At 54.8% G+C, this 13,806-nt stretch overlaps 1 protein-coding gene across 1 annotated transcript; it reads left to right on the forward strand.

Annotated features, from left to right (window-relative positions):
• The first annotated feature begins 9,376 nt into the window (after positions 1–9,376).
• Fem1a (fem-1 homolog A) lies at positions 9,377–12,724 on the forward strand. The gene has a single exon (XM_021632927.2). It carries the CDS (start codon positions 9,570–9,572, stop codon positions 11,532–11,534), a length of 1,965 nt encoding a protein of 654 aa, XP_021488602.1. The 5' UTR covers positions 9,377–9,569; the 3' UTR covers positions 11,535–12,724.
• Positions 12,725–13,806: the final 1,082 nt, after the last annotated feature.

Below are 13,806 nucleotides of genomic sequence, written 5' to 3' on the forward strand. Positions count from 1 at the left end.
TGTGTTGAATCCATAGAGGCGTAAAATAATACAGCCACACAGGCATCAGTAAACAAAACCCATCTGTTCACTGTCCACACTGTGATTCCTGTCTGGGGCTCTGTGAGGGAACAGCTGCTGAGGGCCAGGTGTCTCCTGGGGGAATAGAATTAAAATTTCTGGATACTCGGGGGCAGGCCAATGAAAGAACAGCCCCAGGGGAGAGGCGGTCTGCATTTGTTAGCAATTAGGAGACATGGATTCCTCATTAGCTGGGCAGGCACTGTCTTCCTCCTTTACCCAGAGGAGAATGGAGTCTCCTCTCTCCAGGGAGTCCTTCCTCAGTGGGCCCATTAACGAGCTGAGAGAATACCATTAAAAGATGCCTAGATGCCAGAGGTGCTTATGGATGGGGCCTTTGATGTCTGGGTTAAATCCCTCAGCCAGAGACTTTCACATATATTGAGCATCCCAGGGAGTGAGGGACAAGGAACCAGTGTCCGCAACCATGTGTCACAAATTCTGCCTTGCTTTTCTGTCTTTTTTCCCTTTCTTTCTTTTTTTCTTTTCTGTTTTGTTTTGAGAGGTTTCTTTGTGTTTCCCTGACAGTCCCGGAACATACTCTGTGGAGAAGGCTGGCCTCAACCTCGGAGCTCCACCTGCCTCTGCCCCTGAGTGCCAGGATTAAAGGCGTGCGCCACCAGCCAAATGCCCTGCATCTCTTGTACTCACCCCAGAGTTCTCCTTTGGCTGGAACCCTCGGGCTTGGGAAGTGGGCACTGCACTGGTTAGGTTTTGTTAACTTGACAGCCAGAATCACCAGGGAAGAGGGGGCCCCAGCCGAGAAAATGCTGCCGCCGCCACTGCTTTGGCCTGTGTTTCCTTTACTTGATACTGATTGGTGCGGGGTGTCCCAGCCACGGTGGGCGATGCCACCCAGGCAGGTGGGATAGAAAGGCAGGCTTCACCAGCCCTGGGGCTCAAGGACCAGCCGTGTCCTCCATGGCCTCCACGTCAGCTCCTGCCCTGAGGTCCCTCCTCGATGGACTCTTATCGTGTCAACTCTTTCTCCCTCGGGTTGCCCTGGCTGTGTCACAGCATCAGAAATCACCCAGGCCAATTTGTTTCTCATTGTGTCTCAGCAGTGTGCTGCCCAGCCTCACACAGCCCCAGTTCATACTGAGCACCGTATAAGCTGGGTGTGTGGCTGTGGCGCCCACATCTGTCATCTCAGCACTCAGGAAGTCAAGGAGGTGGGTCAGGCAGTCTTCAGCTACTTGAGTAGGAGACCAGCCTCTGCTACATTAGACTGTCTTCAAAAAGAAGTGTTGGAACACACACCTTTAATCCCAGCCCGAGGGAGGGAAGCAGAGGCAGGAGGATTTCTGTAATGACAATTCTGGAATTTTGGTTTCTTAAACAAAACAAAACAAATATTATAAGAATATGTTTTTGTTTTAACCCCAGGTGTGGGCTCTGAGAGTGCGTTGGCAGCCCCATTGGTTTGCCTCGGGCCCTACCACAGGCATGGTTTTGCCAGCTGCAGATAAGTTTCTGTGATGTGTGTCATTTGAAATTCTGGAAACGTTAATGAGGGTATAGAAATGCTACAGCCCTGACAGGTGGGGTTGGTGGTTGGTGGTCATTTGGGGAGGCTGGTTTGTGGTTTGTGAGTAGCCGTGCTCAAAGAAAAAACAAGAAGGAAGAAATTAGATTCAGAGATCTCTATCTCTCTCCCATCTATCCTTCCTTCTCTCCTCTCTAGTGATAGGGGTGAAACCAGGGAGATAAAGAGGGGGAAAAGAAGAATCCCACAGTAGCAAAGACCAGCTACAGAACTCTATGAGTTCAAGACCAGCCTGGTTTACAGAGAGAGAGTTCCAGTATAGCCAGGGATACACAGAGAAACTCTGTCTTGAAAAACAAAAACAAAAGAAAGAAAAGAAAAGCAGAGGGCAGTAAGATGGCCCGGTGGGTAGGCAGACACGTGGGTCCAAGCCTGTTGACTGAGTTTGATCTAATGCCATATGGTGGAAGGAGAGAAGGGCAGCTCTCCCGCCGCTACATGGAAATCTAGCAAGAGACTCCTGGAAGGGTCTGCAGACATGGCTCGGTGGCCGAGAGCACTGGCTGCTCTTCCCAAGAACCTGGCTTCCACTCCCAGCACCCACACGCCAGCTCACTACTGTCTGTTCCAGGGCTCTGACGCCCCCTCCTGGGTTCCATGGACACCTGGCACTCACAGGACGCCCAGACAGACACACGTGCAGGCAATGCATCCGTACACATGGAGTACTAAAGATGAAGAGGTGACCTTCCTCAAGAGTGGTGACCCCAGGCCTCTGCGAATTTGCACAGCTGTGAGGCTAGTCCAGGGTCCGCATTTTCTCCTTGGATCTCACTGAAGCCCCACCAGCTTCGTGAGGGACCCACACAGCTCTCCTCGGTCCCGGTCTTGCTCACTTCCATGTGGAGTGTGAGGGAAGCGTCCAGTGTGTGTGTGTTCATGTGGATTTGCATGTGCAGATCAGGCACAGCGCTGGCATTCAGGCCTCAGGCACCGTCCACCTTCTGATTTATGTTTGTCTGATCATTTACATGCTGGGTGTGCGTGCGTGTGCATTGCAGCAAGTCCCACTACTTGTGGGATTCAGTTTTGTCTGTCTGTCTGTCTGGGGATTAAACTCAGGCCATCAGTCTTGGTAGCAAGCTCCCCCTACCGGCTGAGACATCTCACCAGCCTCTTTCTCACTTGAGACAGTTATTCCAGGGTGGCCCAGAAAGTTCACAAGGTAAGGGCCAGCCTGGGCTCCATGTCCATGCCCTGGGATCACCAGGTTTCCTTAAAGACCTCAGCACAGACGCAGAAACATCGGGGCTCGTCTTTGTGGGCCACAGCCCTGAGCAGTGTTGCACTCCCCACTCTGTCAGGGTGCAGACCTCCTGCCCTAGGGCCCTGAATGAGAACTCCCTGCAGTTCCTCTTGTCTCTTGCTCACTGGACAGGGCTCAGCCCTTGATTCCCCACCAGCCAAAGGGAGTGGGGGAGGGAATGTCACATGGCCAGGATGGGAAGAAATGCTGCTCTCTGATGTCACTAAAGGCAGCGGTGGGCTGGCTAAGGAGAGTGGGACAGCTTCTGAGAGGCGGGGAGCTGTTTCTGTTGCTCCTGTCCATTTAGAAAGACAGCAGCTGTGGGACTCCTTTCTGGGGACTTCCCCAGGCATTGGCTTTGACCAGCTTTGCAGGGGAGGGAGTGTGATTGCCCCCAGGACAGTGCTGACCACTACTGCACCGGCATAGCATCTGCCTCCTGAGAGCACACTGAAGCCCCAAGGACCGGTGAGTGTGAGTGCCCACACCTGAGGGGTCAAAGGGCAACACGCTGGGATTAGGGAGCTCCTTCCCTGCAGCAACCAGTTTTACCCTTTGAGCCATTTTGTTGGCCCCAAACTTCTCTCTCCCTCCCTCTTCCTCTCTCTCAACAGGGTTTCTCTGTGTAGCCCTGGTTGTCTTAGATCTCACTTTAAGGAGCAGGTTGTCCTCAGACTCACAGAGATCTGCCTGCATCTGCCTCCTGAATGCTGGGATTAAAGGTGTGTGCCACCACTGCCTGGCTTCAAACTATTTTTTTTAATTATATTTTAGCCAGATGTGGTGGTGTCCCACACCCTTTAATCCCAGCACGGGGGCCGAAGAGGCAGGCAGATTTCCAAGACAGCCACGGCTGTACAGAGAAACCTTGCTCAAAAAAAAAAAAAAAAAAGGAGAAGGAGGAGGAGGAGAAAAGAATAGTTTGTTTTACTGAGACAGGTTCTCACTCTGTACTCCAGGCTAGCTCAGACTCACAGAGATCCTCCCTGCTTCAGTCTCCCAAATCTATGGCTGAAAAAAGTGATAACAGACAGATTCACTGTCTGGGAGATGGACAGGGGGACTGTGAGACTCAGGTAGTGTGTAGTTCTGGATGATCAATGTCAGCTACCACAAACATGTACATTTAGTGTTTGTCATTTGTTTTTGTTTTGAGGCAGTATCAGGAAGCCCAGGTTAGCTTTAAATTCCCTATGAAGCTGAGGCTGACCTTGAACTCCTAACTCCTCTGCTGATGACAGGTGTGTGTCCAGCATGCCTGGCTTGTGTGGTGCTGAGACTTGGACCCAGGGCTTTGTCCATACCAGGCAAAGTTCTCTACCCACAGAGCTATAGCACTAGCCGGTGTGTTTGTTCATTTGGTTTTGTTTTCGTTTTGAGACAGGGTTTCTCTGTCTGTGTCCTGGACTCACTCTGTAGACCAGAGCTGGCCTCGAACTCACAGAGACCCACTTGCCTCTGCTTTCCCAAGTGCTGGGATTAAAAGCGTGTGCTGCCGCATCTGGCTGGCTTTTTTATTTTTATTTTTTTTAATACTGCTTTTGTAATACTGCTTTCCTTGTTTTATTTTCAGTCCATGTTTTACTTTGTAGCCCAGGCTGGCCTAGAACTCATGATCCTCCCACCCCATCTTTCCAAGCCCTGGGATGACAGATGGGTTCCACCCAGTAGGCTTTTTATTTATCTATTCATTTTGATTTTTGAGACAGGATTTCTCTGTGTAGCCCTGGTTGTCCTGGACTCACTTTGTAGACTGGGCTGGCCTCGAACTCACAGAGATCCGTCTGTGCTTGGCTCCTAGAGTGTTAGGATTACAGGACTGCACCCCCACACCCCCACACCCCACTAGGTCTTAAGGCTTGCAGGAAACTCAGAGTGTCCACGCCTGGCACTTCCGTTCCTGGGCTGTTGCTCTCTGAGCCTCTTTACGCCCCGGTCACAGCCCAGGATTTTATCCCGGTTAGCCAGGCTATGAGGAGCTAAGACAGTTCGCCATCACCGTCCTGCCTTTTCCTTCCTTCCATCCACCCCCCCAACCCCTCATGCTCACAAGCACACACCCCAACCCTCCTGTCTTGTCAGCAGGTTCAAGGCTGTCCTCTGCATCATCTGGCCTGCCATGCACCCTCCCCTTCCTCCCAGCTGAGCAGCTGAGTTAGCAGAGAATTGCCCATTTAAGCCATTTTAAAGGACCAGTCCACAGTCTCATTCGCAATGTTCCGAGGCCATCACCACATCCGAATTCCAGAATGTTCCCTCTCCCTACAGAGGACCCCGCGCAGCTTGTGGCCCAATTCTGTGAGGTCCTTTGCTACCTTCCACCCTTCTAACAGCCTGGTGTTCCCTGACATCATGCTCTCTATTTGCTTGTTGAGATATAGTGTCTCAGTGTAGCCTAGGCTGGCCCATCCTGGCCTCAGCTTCTGGGGTGATGGGATTATGAACCTATCTACTGCATAACAGGGATGAGGCCTCTCTGACTTCCCCAGCAGGCACGATGACACACAGACATGTGAGCAGGGGCTTGGGTGGCGACTCCAGCTGTACGGCCAGGACTTAGCTGAGCCTCCAGGACCCTGAGGGTCTCTGCTACCCACTTGGAATCTGCTGTATGCATCATGGAATTTTATCTGGGAGATAGAATGCCGTTTACAAGTTGAATGACATTCCCCATTCCCTCAACCCACCTCCACCTCCACACCCCAGCCCCCAGGCCCCCAACCCCTGCTCAGTAACCACAGAGATCACCTCCCAGGGAGGGTGGGAGCTGCCCAGAGAGCCTTGCCCACTTCCTGCTTCTTCACGGGTCCTTCAGAACAGAGTGGCTTTGGTTTCCATGGCAACAGGCAGGCAGCGACAGAGGGAAGTGGCTCCCGGAGCTTCCTCCCCCTCCCATAAATGCTTCTGCCAGCGACTCTCGATCGCTACACCTGAGGGCCAGGGCGATGCCCGCCGGACACCTCTGAGTGCGTGCCGCTTCCTGGCCCCCGAGCACACTGGGAGCAAGACCCTGGCCTATCCTGATGAAGTCAAGGCAGGGCAACTACACGCGCCGCTGGATGTGGCTAGCATCCTTCCCTCGGGGTAGGGGTGTTGGGGGCGTAACTCTGAGGAAAGTAAACCTCTTAACTTTTTACCACCCCCCCCCCCCCGTGAATTTACGGCACGTTCTCCGGGCTTTCCAAGTGATCATGGAGGCTGCTGCCCCCTGCTGTCCACGATGGGGACTGCACCCACCTCTGGCTTTTAGGGAGCCGTCCTATGGCATCTAGCGCTGGGCCTGGTGGAGCCTACCTGTAATTCCAGTTCTAGGCAATTCTAGCCCAGTGCTGGAGACGACAGCGCGAGCCTAGTCCTAGTTTTCCGAAACACGCTGGCATCAAACCCTGTGAGGCTTCCGCTCCTGACCGCTATGATTAGCACCTGCTTTTCCTCCATCTCTTCGCTGCTGCGGGGCCTATAGCACTTAGTCTCCCCAGAGCTTGCTGATCTCCCTGTAGATACAACCTTCTCCGCCTGACCCAAAACTAGCTATTGTGTAAATACTGTGTCTGTGACTGTTTTGTTGCATCCTCTATGGACTGTAGGCAGAGAATATGTCCGGAGGCAGAGGCAGGTGGATCTCTGTGAATTCAAGGCCTGCCGGGGCTACATAGTAAGACCTTCCCTAAAACAAAACAAAAACAAAAACAAAAGAAAGAAAAGAAACAGGACGATCTACCTGTCCAGATTCAACATAGTGATTTTTTGGGGGAGAGGTGGTCTAAACAGGGTTTCTCTGTGTAGCCCTGGCTGTCTTGGAACTCAAGCTCCTGGCTGGCCTCAGGCTCACAGAGATCTGCCTGCCTATGCCTCCTGAGCGCTGGGATTAGAGACATGTGCTACCTGTTAGGCTGCTTCTGGGTTGCCTAGTAACCTGTGATGTCATCATGTGTCCCCTGCCAGGGGTGTGGCAGATACACCTGGCAGACGGGGGGCACGAGCTATAAAAAGACCAACACACTGCCTGGGCTCCCTCTCTCCTGCTCCCTCCCTATTCTGTCGGGGCACCCCTCCCCCTACCATGCCTCTCTCCCTCTCTCTCTTTCTCCTTCCCTCTCCTCTCCATCTCCAGCCAATAAACCTCTTTTACATGATATCTGCTGTTGTGCATCATTTTAAAGAAAATAACACTACCACTTTCTCTACTATTTTTTCTTTTCCTTTTTTTGAGACAGGATTTCTCTGTGTAGCCCCGGCTGTCTTGGAACTAACTCTGTAGACCGGGCTGGGCTTGAACTCAGAGATCCACCTGCCTCTGCCTTCTGAGTGCTGGTACTAAAAGCGTGAGCCATCACTGCCCAGATGCATACACGCATACACACATACATACACAGATGGGTGTGCACATGTATATATTTTGTTCATTAAATACCCCGTAAAGGCCCCCGTGGGAGCCCTGGCAAAGCTCTCACTCTGTGAGTGTCTTTCGTGGCTGGTGCAGATGGCTCAGCCGCCACTCCACATGAGAGGTGGTGGTTAGGGGTTCGGAAGTGGCTTATGGTAAATCTCTCCCAGTGGTGTACGGGTGACAGGTGGCCAAGAGCGTGTCCACGCATGGCGGGTGATGTCCACAGCTGAGGAGACAGGGAGAGCAGGCAGACTGAGGCACAGACACAAGGACACAGACAGTGCCTGGAGTGTCCCCACGCACGGGCCTGAGTGGGTCTCGTCGTAGCGGACTCCCTGAAGGGCGGAGGAAGCACAGAAAAGCAATTCATATTGAAGACAAAGAAAAACAACTAGTGAGATGGTCAGGCAGGCCTGCTGTCAAACCTGAGGACCTGAGTTTGGTCCCCAGGTCCCACATGGTGGAAGATGAGGCCTCCCAAGAGTTGTTCTCTGATCTCTATATGTGTGCTGTGCACACACACAATAATATAAATTAAAACTACATTTTTTTCCATTCTGTGTGTGTGTGTGTGTGTGTGTGTTTGTGTGTGTGCCCATCTGCCACAGAAGAGGAACCCTTGGGAATCAGGCCTCATCTTCCATCATGCGGGTCCTGGAAGCTGAGGTCTGTCTGCCTGAGCTACGTGAACTCCTATTTCAAACTAATGACTTAAAGAAGTCATTGAGGGGGGCGGCTGGAGAGATGGCTCAGAGGTTAAGAACACTTGCTGTTCTTCCAAAGGTTCTGAGTTCAAGTCCCAGCAACCACATGGTGGCTGATAACCATCTATAGTAAGATCTGGTGTGCAGGCAGAATGTTGTGTAAATAAGTCATTGAGGGACTGGAGCGATGGTTCAATAGTAACTCGCATCCACACGGCGGCCCGCACCACAAGTAATTCCAACTGCAGGGGACCTGACGACCTCTGCTGGCCCTGTCGGATAAGGCTCACATACGGCTGACAAATGTGACAATCGGCACTGCTTAAGGTTTCTCCAAAGAGGCTAAGCGCGATTGGGTCTGCGTCTACCGCTGGGCGCGCGCCCCCGCTGCTCAGCAGGCCCTTCGGTTAGGCAGCTCTCGCTCCCCGCAGGCTCGCCGATGTTTCATAGCTCCGGATAGGCTGCGAGACTCTTTCCCTACCCGCTGGGAAACGTCGTGTGCGGAGCGTGAGGAGGCGCGATCATTTCCGGTTGCGTCACTACTTTGGCCAGTGTTGCCTTAGGCTAAGAAATGCTTTTATTTACATGCTGGCGCGGGTGTCCCAAGGCCCTCTGGGAAATGTAGTCCTCGGCCGGCTTCATGTTTTCCTGCGTGCTCCGCGGTAACACGTAACAGGAAGTACGCCATCAGCTGCCCGAATTGCGCAGAGCCCTTCAAAACCTTGCGTACAGCTTTACGTGATGGGAAATACGGGCTTTCAAAGCTACACCCGGCTACAAGGCACCTCGCCGGCGTTCTCGGAGCTGGAGCGCGGACTTCTAACTGTTCTCGTTAGGACAGTAGCGCCCTTACCCCTATTTCCTACCGTCGTACATGTTAATGCCCGTAGAGCCCTGCATGACGGAACTGCAGCCCTTTTTTCTGCCCTCCTGTTCCGTAATTGAAAATAAAATTCCCCCCATGCCCGGGTTTGCACTTGGCCTCGGAAATGTGGCCCTTAATGTCTGGGCGTACGCCTGCGTCTACTGCGGCGGAATGTCAGCAAGAGGAAGTGCATCCTTAAATTTCCCGCGGTTCCAGGAGTCCGGACACCACACCTCTGGCCGACAATTCTGATGCGAAATGTCATTCCTTGGGAGGCAGGCGCGTGCTTTTTCTATAGTCTCTGCCGAAAGTGCGTCATCAAATACCTAAGCTCACACACTGCTTTATACCCTTGCATGACAGGAATTGGAAACTGAGTCTCTGAGAAACATCCTTCTGAGAACTGAGCGCGATAGTGCTTCCTACAGGCTCCGCCTTATACTCACTACCAGGAAGTGCGTCACTAAATTTCCCAGGGTCGCACTGACCATTGGCTTCTCTTGGCGCAGATGGCTGTCAGCTCTCGCTATGCCTTTCGGGAAATGTGGTCTTTTGCCCCTCTGATCTGCCGGTAGCTTCCGTCGGGCGATCGCTCGTGGGACCCCATTTCCCAGCATGCCTCGCACACTCCGTCCGCGCCCCGTAGCGGCGGCCATTTTGTTCCTCCTGGAGGCCCGCTAAGATGGCAGCGGGGGAGAAGGTGAAGGTTGTCTCCGGCGATCGGCGGCCCGGCTAGAGCCGGCAGCGTGCCTTCCAGCATGGACCTGCACACGGCAGTGTACAATGCGGCGCACGACGGCAAGCTGCTGTTGCTGCAGAAGCTGCTGGCGGGCCGCGGGCGCGAGGAGCTGGACGAGCTGCTGGGTGAGGTGGCGGGCGGCGGCACCCCGCTGCTCATCGCAGCGCGCCGCGGACACCTGGACGTGGTAGAGTACCTGGTGGACCACTGTGGCGCCAGCGTGGAGGCGGGCGGCTCCGTGCACTTCGATGGCGAGACCATCGAGGGCGCGCCGCCGCTCTGGGCAGCGTCAGCAGCGGGGCACCTGGCCGTGGTGCGTAGCCTGCTGCGCCGAGGCGCCTCGGTCAACCGCACCACGCGCACCAACTCCACGCCGCTGCGCGCCGCCTGTTTCGACGGCCACCTAGACGTGGTGCGCTACCTGGTGGGCGAGCACAAGGCGGACCTGGAGGTAGCCAACCGCCACGGCCACACGTGCCTCATGATCTCCTGCTACAAGGGCCACCGCGAGATCGCGCGCTACCTCTTGGAGCGCGGCGCGCAGGTGAACCGACGCAGCGCAAAGGGCAACACCGCCCTACACGACTGTGCCGAATCAGGTAGCCTGGAGATCCTGCAGCTGCTGCTGGGCTGCCACGCTCGCATGGAACGCGACGGATATGGTATGACCCCGCTGCTGGCCGCCAGCGTCACCGGACACACCAACATCGTGGAGTACCTCATCCAGGAGCAGCCCGGCCACGGACAGCTCTCAGGGCCAGAGCTGCCCGGGGAAGTTTCCACCCTGGGGCCAGGCAGCCGTTGTGCCACCCCGGAGGAAGCAGAATCTTACGAGAGCTGCTGCCCCACTAGCCGGGAAGCAGCTGTAGAAGCCTTGGAGCTGCTGGGCGCCACCTATGTGGATAAGAAAAGGGATCTGCTTGGAGCGCTGAAGCACTGGAGAAGGGCTATGGAACTCCGCCACCAGGGTGGGGACTACCTTCCCAAACCAGAGCCCCAGCAGCTGGTTCTGGCCTATGACTATTCCAGGGAGGTGACCACACCCCAAGAGCTGGAGGCCCTCATCACAGATCCGGATGAGATGCGGATGCAGGCTCTGCTGATCCGGGAGAGGATCCTGGGCCCCTCACATCCTGACACTTCATACTACATCCGGTACCGGGGTGCCGTCTATGCGGACTCCGGAAATTTTGAGCGCTGCATCCGTCTGTGGAAGTATGCCTTGGACATGCAACAGAACAACCTGGAGCCCCTGAGCCCCATGACTGCCAGCAGCTTCCTGTCATTTGCAGAGCTTTTCTCCTACGTGCTGCAGGATCGCTCAGCCAAGGGCAACCTGGGGATGCAGCTTGGCTTCGCCGACCTCATGGGTGTGCTCAGCAAAGGGGTTCGGGAAGTAGAGCGGGCTCTGCAGCTGCCCAAGGAGCCGGGCGACTCGGCACAGTTCACCAAAGCCATTGCCATCATCCTGCACCTGCTGTATCTGCTGGAGAAAGTGGAGTGCACCCCCAGCCAGGAACACCTCAAGCACCAGACAGTCTACCGCCTGCTCAAGTGTGCCCCCCGGGGCAAGAACGGCTTTACCCCACTGCACATGGCAGTGGACAAGGAGACTACCAACGTGGGCCGCTACCGTGTGGGTGTCTTCCCCTCGCTGCACGTGGTCAAGGTTCTGTTGGACTGCGGAGCCGACCCTGACAGCCGGGATTTTGACAACAACACCCCACTGCACATCGCTGCCCAGAACAACTGCCCGGCCATCATGGATGCGCTCATTGAGGCTGGGGCCCACATGGACGCCACCAATGCCTTCAAGAAGACTGCCTACGAGCTGCTGGACTCGAAGCTGCTGGCCAAGAGCACCGTGCAGCCCTTCAATTATGTGACGCTGCAGTGCCTGGCTGCCCGAGCCCTGGACAGGAACAAGGTCCCTTACAAGGGCTTCATCCCAGAGGAGCTGGAGGCCTTTATCCAGTTGCACTAAACCAGCCACCAGTGTCCGCTTTGGCCTTCTCCAAGCAGAAGCATCTCGGGGAGTGAGCCCAGCTGTTGATTCTAGAAGCCTTAAGGGTCACATGGGAGGAAAATGGTCTTTCTCCCTGAAGATACCTGCCCTGTCACCCAGCCCCAGCCAGCTTGTGCCCCAGTCCTATGCACCCAACACTGTCACGAAGGGCTCAGAAGTCTGGAAGTGCAGTGAGCGGCCGCTGGCTCCTGCGCTGGGTACCGGCCACCTAGGTGTTTGCAGTTGGTCTGGCACTCCCTAAGCAGGTGGTTGGCAGCCTGGAGCCCACGATCTGAGGTTCTGCGCTGTCTTTTTTTTTCTCTGGTTTCTGTGTGTTGGACTTAGTAATGAGTTAGTTTGAAGTTGCCGGGACTTTGCAGTGGCCACAGTTGAGAGCCGCATGAGTTGTGAGCGCAGATCTGTGACAGAGGTCCTGGGAAGCCTCATTCCTGTGCTGCTTAGAGAGAGGACTGTCCCAAGAAGGCCCAGAGTGAGTGGCAGGAGCAACAGCCAGGCAGACAGCAGTGCCTCCAGGCCCACCCTGTGGATGGGCTGACACGGTTTCCAGCTTTGGGTTACAGTTGTGGTGACCTGGCAGAGGCTATGGCTACCAGCCTCACATTCATGCCACACTCATCCTGTCTCACCTTCCCTGAGGGACTGACCCGGGTCTTCATGAGGGGTCCCCAGTATCCCCACTAACTGCCGGGAGTGGGCTTCTCACCAAGACTGGGGAAGGTGGGGAGCTGCCAGCTAGGGCTGTGATGGACCCATGTGGTACCAGCGTGGCCCACGTGGGGTCCTGAGTGCAGCCCTAGCACCACAGAAAACATCACTGAACAACTGCCTATGACTCCACCAGCTCTTGTCCCTGTCACTCTCAATGAGTGGTTCACCCTGGATCGAGCCGAGGCGGGAGGTGAGCACCCTGGCCCTCGGGAACCAGCTGCGAGGGAAAGAAGCCAAGTGTAGAGGGGCCAGTTGTGCTCAGCCTGAAACCACATCAGTGTGTGATTGCAGTGTTAGGTAGGTGGTTCTTCATCCAAAACAAGCTTTAGCCTTACTGGGCGGGGCCTCAGGGCCCACGCTGCCGAAGCTCAGGGCAAACGTGAACCCCTGTGAGTCTTGGCACTGATGTTTATGAATTAAAATGCAGGTATGTGAAGAAATCTGCCTAGCCGTTATTTGATGTGGCCAAGTTGCGGGTGGTGGCACAGACCTGCCATCTCAGCACCTCCGAGGCTGAGATGGGGGATCATAAGTTGAGGCAATCCTGGAGAAGAGTGTGGGTTCAAGTGTAACCCGAGGGTAACATTTCAAGACCCCTGCCCTGTCAAAATCATCTCCTATGAGGTATGACACTGGTGAGCATTTACTGAGCCCTGTTACACCCCAGGTGCTCAAATGTACCACCTGGTTTGAAGTAGCTGTTACCGTTCAGGTATCAGGTGGAGCAAGGTGGGCCTAGGAACACGGAACACGTGAAAAATGGTCAGCCTCAAACCCTCCTCTCAGCAGGTGACATGTCCACAGCCATTCTTCTGCCTCAGCACTCTGAGCATCTGTGTCTTGGGTCCTTCCAGAACCACTGACTGCCAACCTCAAATTTAAGAGGACCGGTTATCTGAGCCCCGTGTCTTCACAGGTCAGAGTTAGGAAGTTCGGCCTGGCGCCTGGCTCTGGCAGACATTCTTCAGGAGAGTTGATCTGGCAGGTCCTGGTGGCTCTCCGTAGCGGGTTCTCCCTGGTGGATCAGCAGGATCAAAGAACAGATAGATGTCCTTTGAAGCCCCCACAGGTTCCACCCAGCCTTAACCACGTGGTGGCTGTAACTGTACAGGTCTGTCCCACTTGTATACCCTCAGCCAATCACAATAGCCTCGGAGTGGGCTGCGGTGATTGGTGAGCAGGTGTCCTGGAGGCCCTGTGCTCAAATGTTGGACTTCTGGGGAGAGTTAAGAAAGACTGAAGGAGGTTGTGGTGGCAGAGGCAGGTGGGTGTCTCAGAGGTCAAGGTCCTCCTGGTCTAATGCTGTCTGGACAGCCAGAGCGACTGAGAGAGAACAAAAGGAAAGAGTGCAGGGGACTCAGGTAAGTACCTGCCATCTGGGGGACTCCAGTTAACCCCTCAGCACTGGGAGACACATCCCACCCCTACCCCGGGCTGGAGTCTGGAGCCTTCTCTGGTCTCCATTGATGTGGATCAGGGCAGTGGCACAGCCTGTCCCTGTGGGCTGCTCCAGTGCCTGGTA

The sequence above is a fragment of the Meriones unguiculatus genome, chromosome 17, assembly GCF_030254825.1.
Source record: "Meriones unguiculatus strain TT.TT164.6M chromosome 17, Bangor_MerUng_6.1, whole genome shotgun sequence".
Lineage (NCBI taxonomy): Eukaryota > Metazoa > Chordata > Mammalia > Rodentia > Muridae > Meriones > Meriones unguiculatus.

Coding starts and splice junctions, on each gene's coding strand:
- Fem1a (XM_021632927.2), top strand. CDS start 9,570: ATGGACCTGCACACGGCAGTGTACAATGCGGCGCACGACGGCAAGCTG.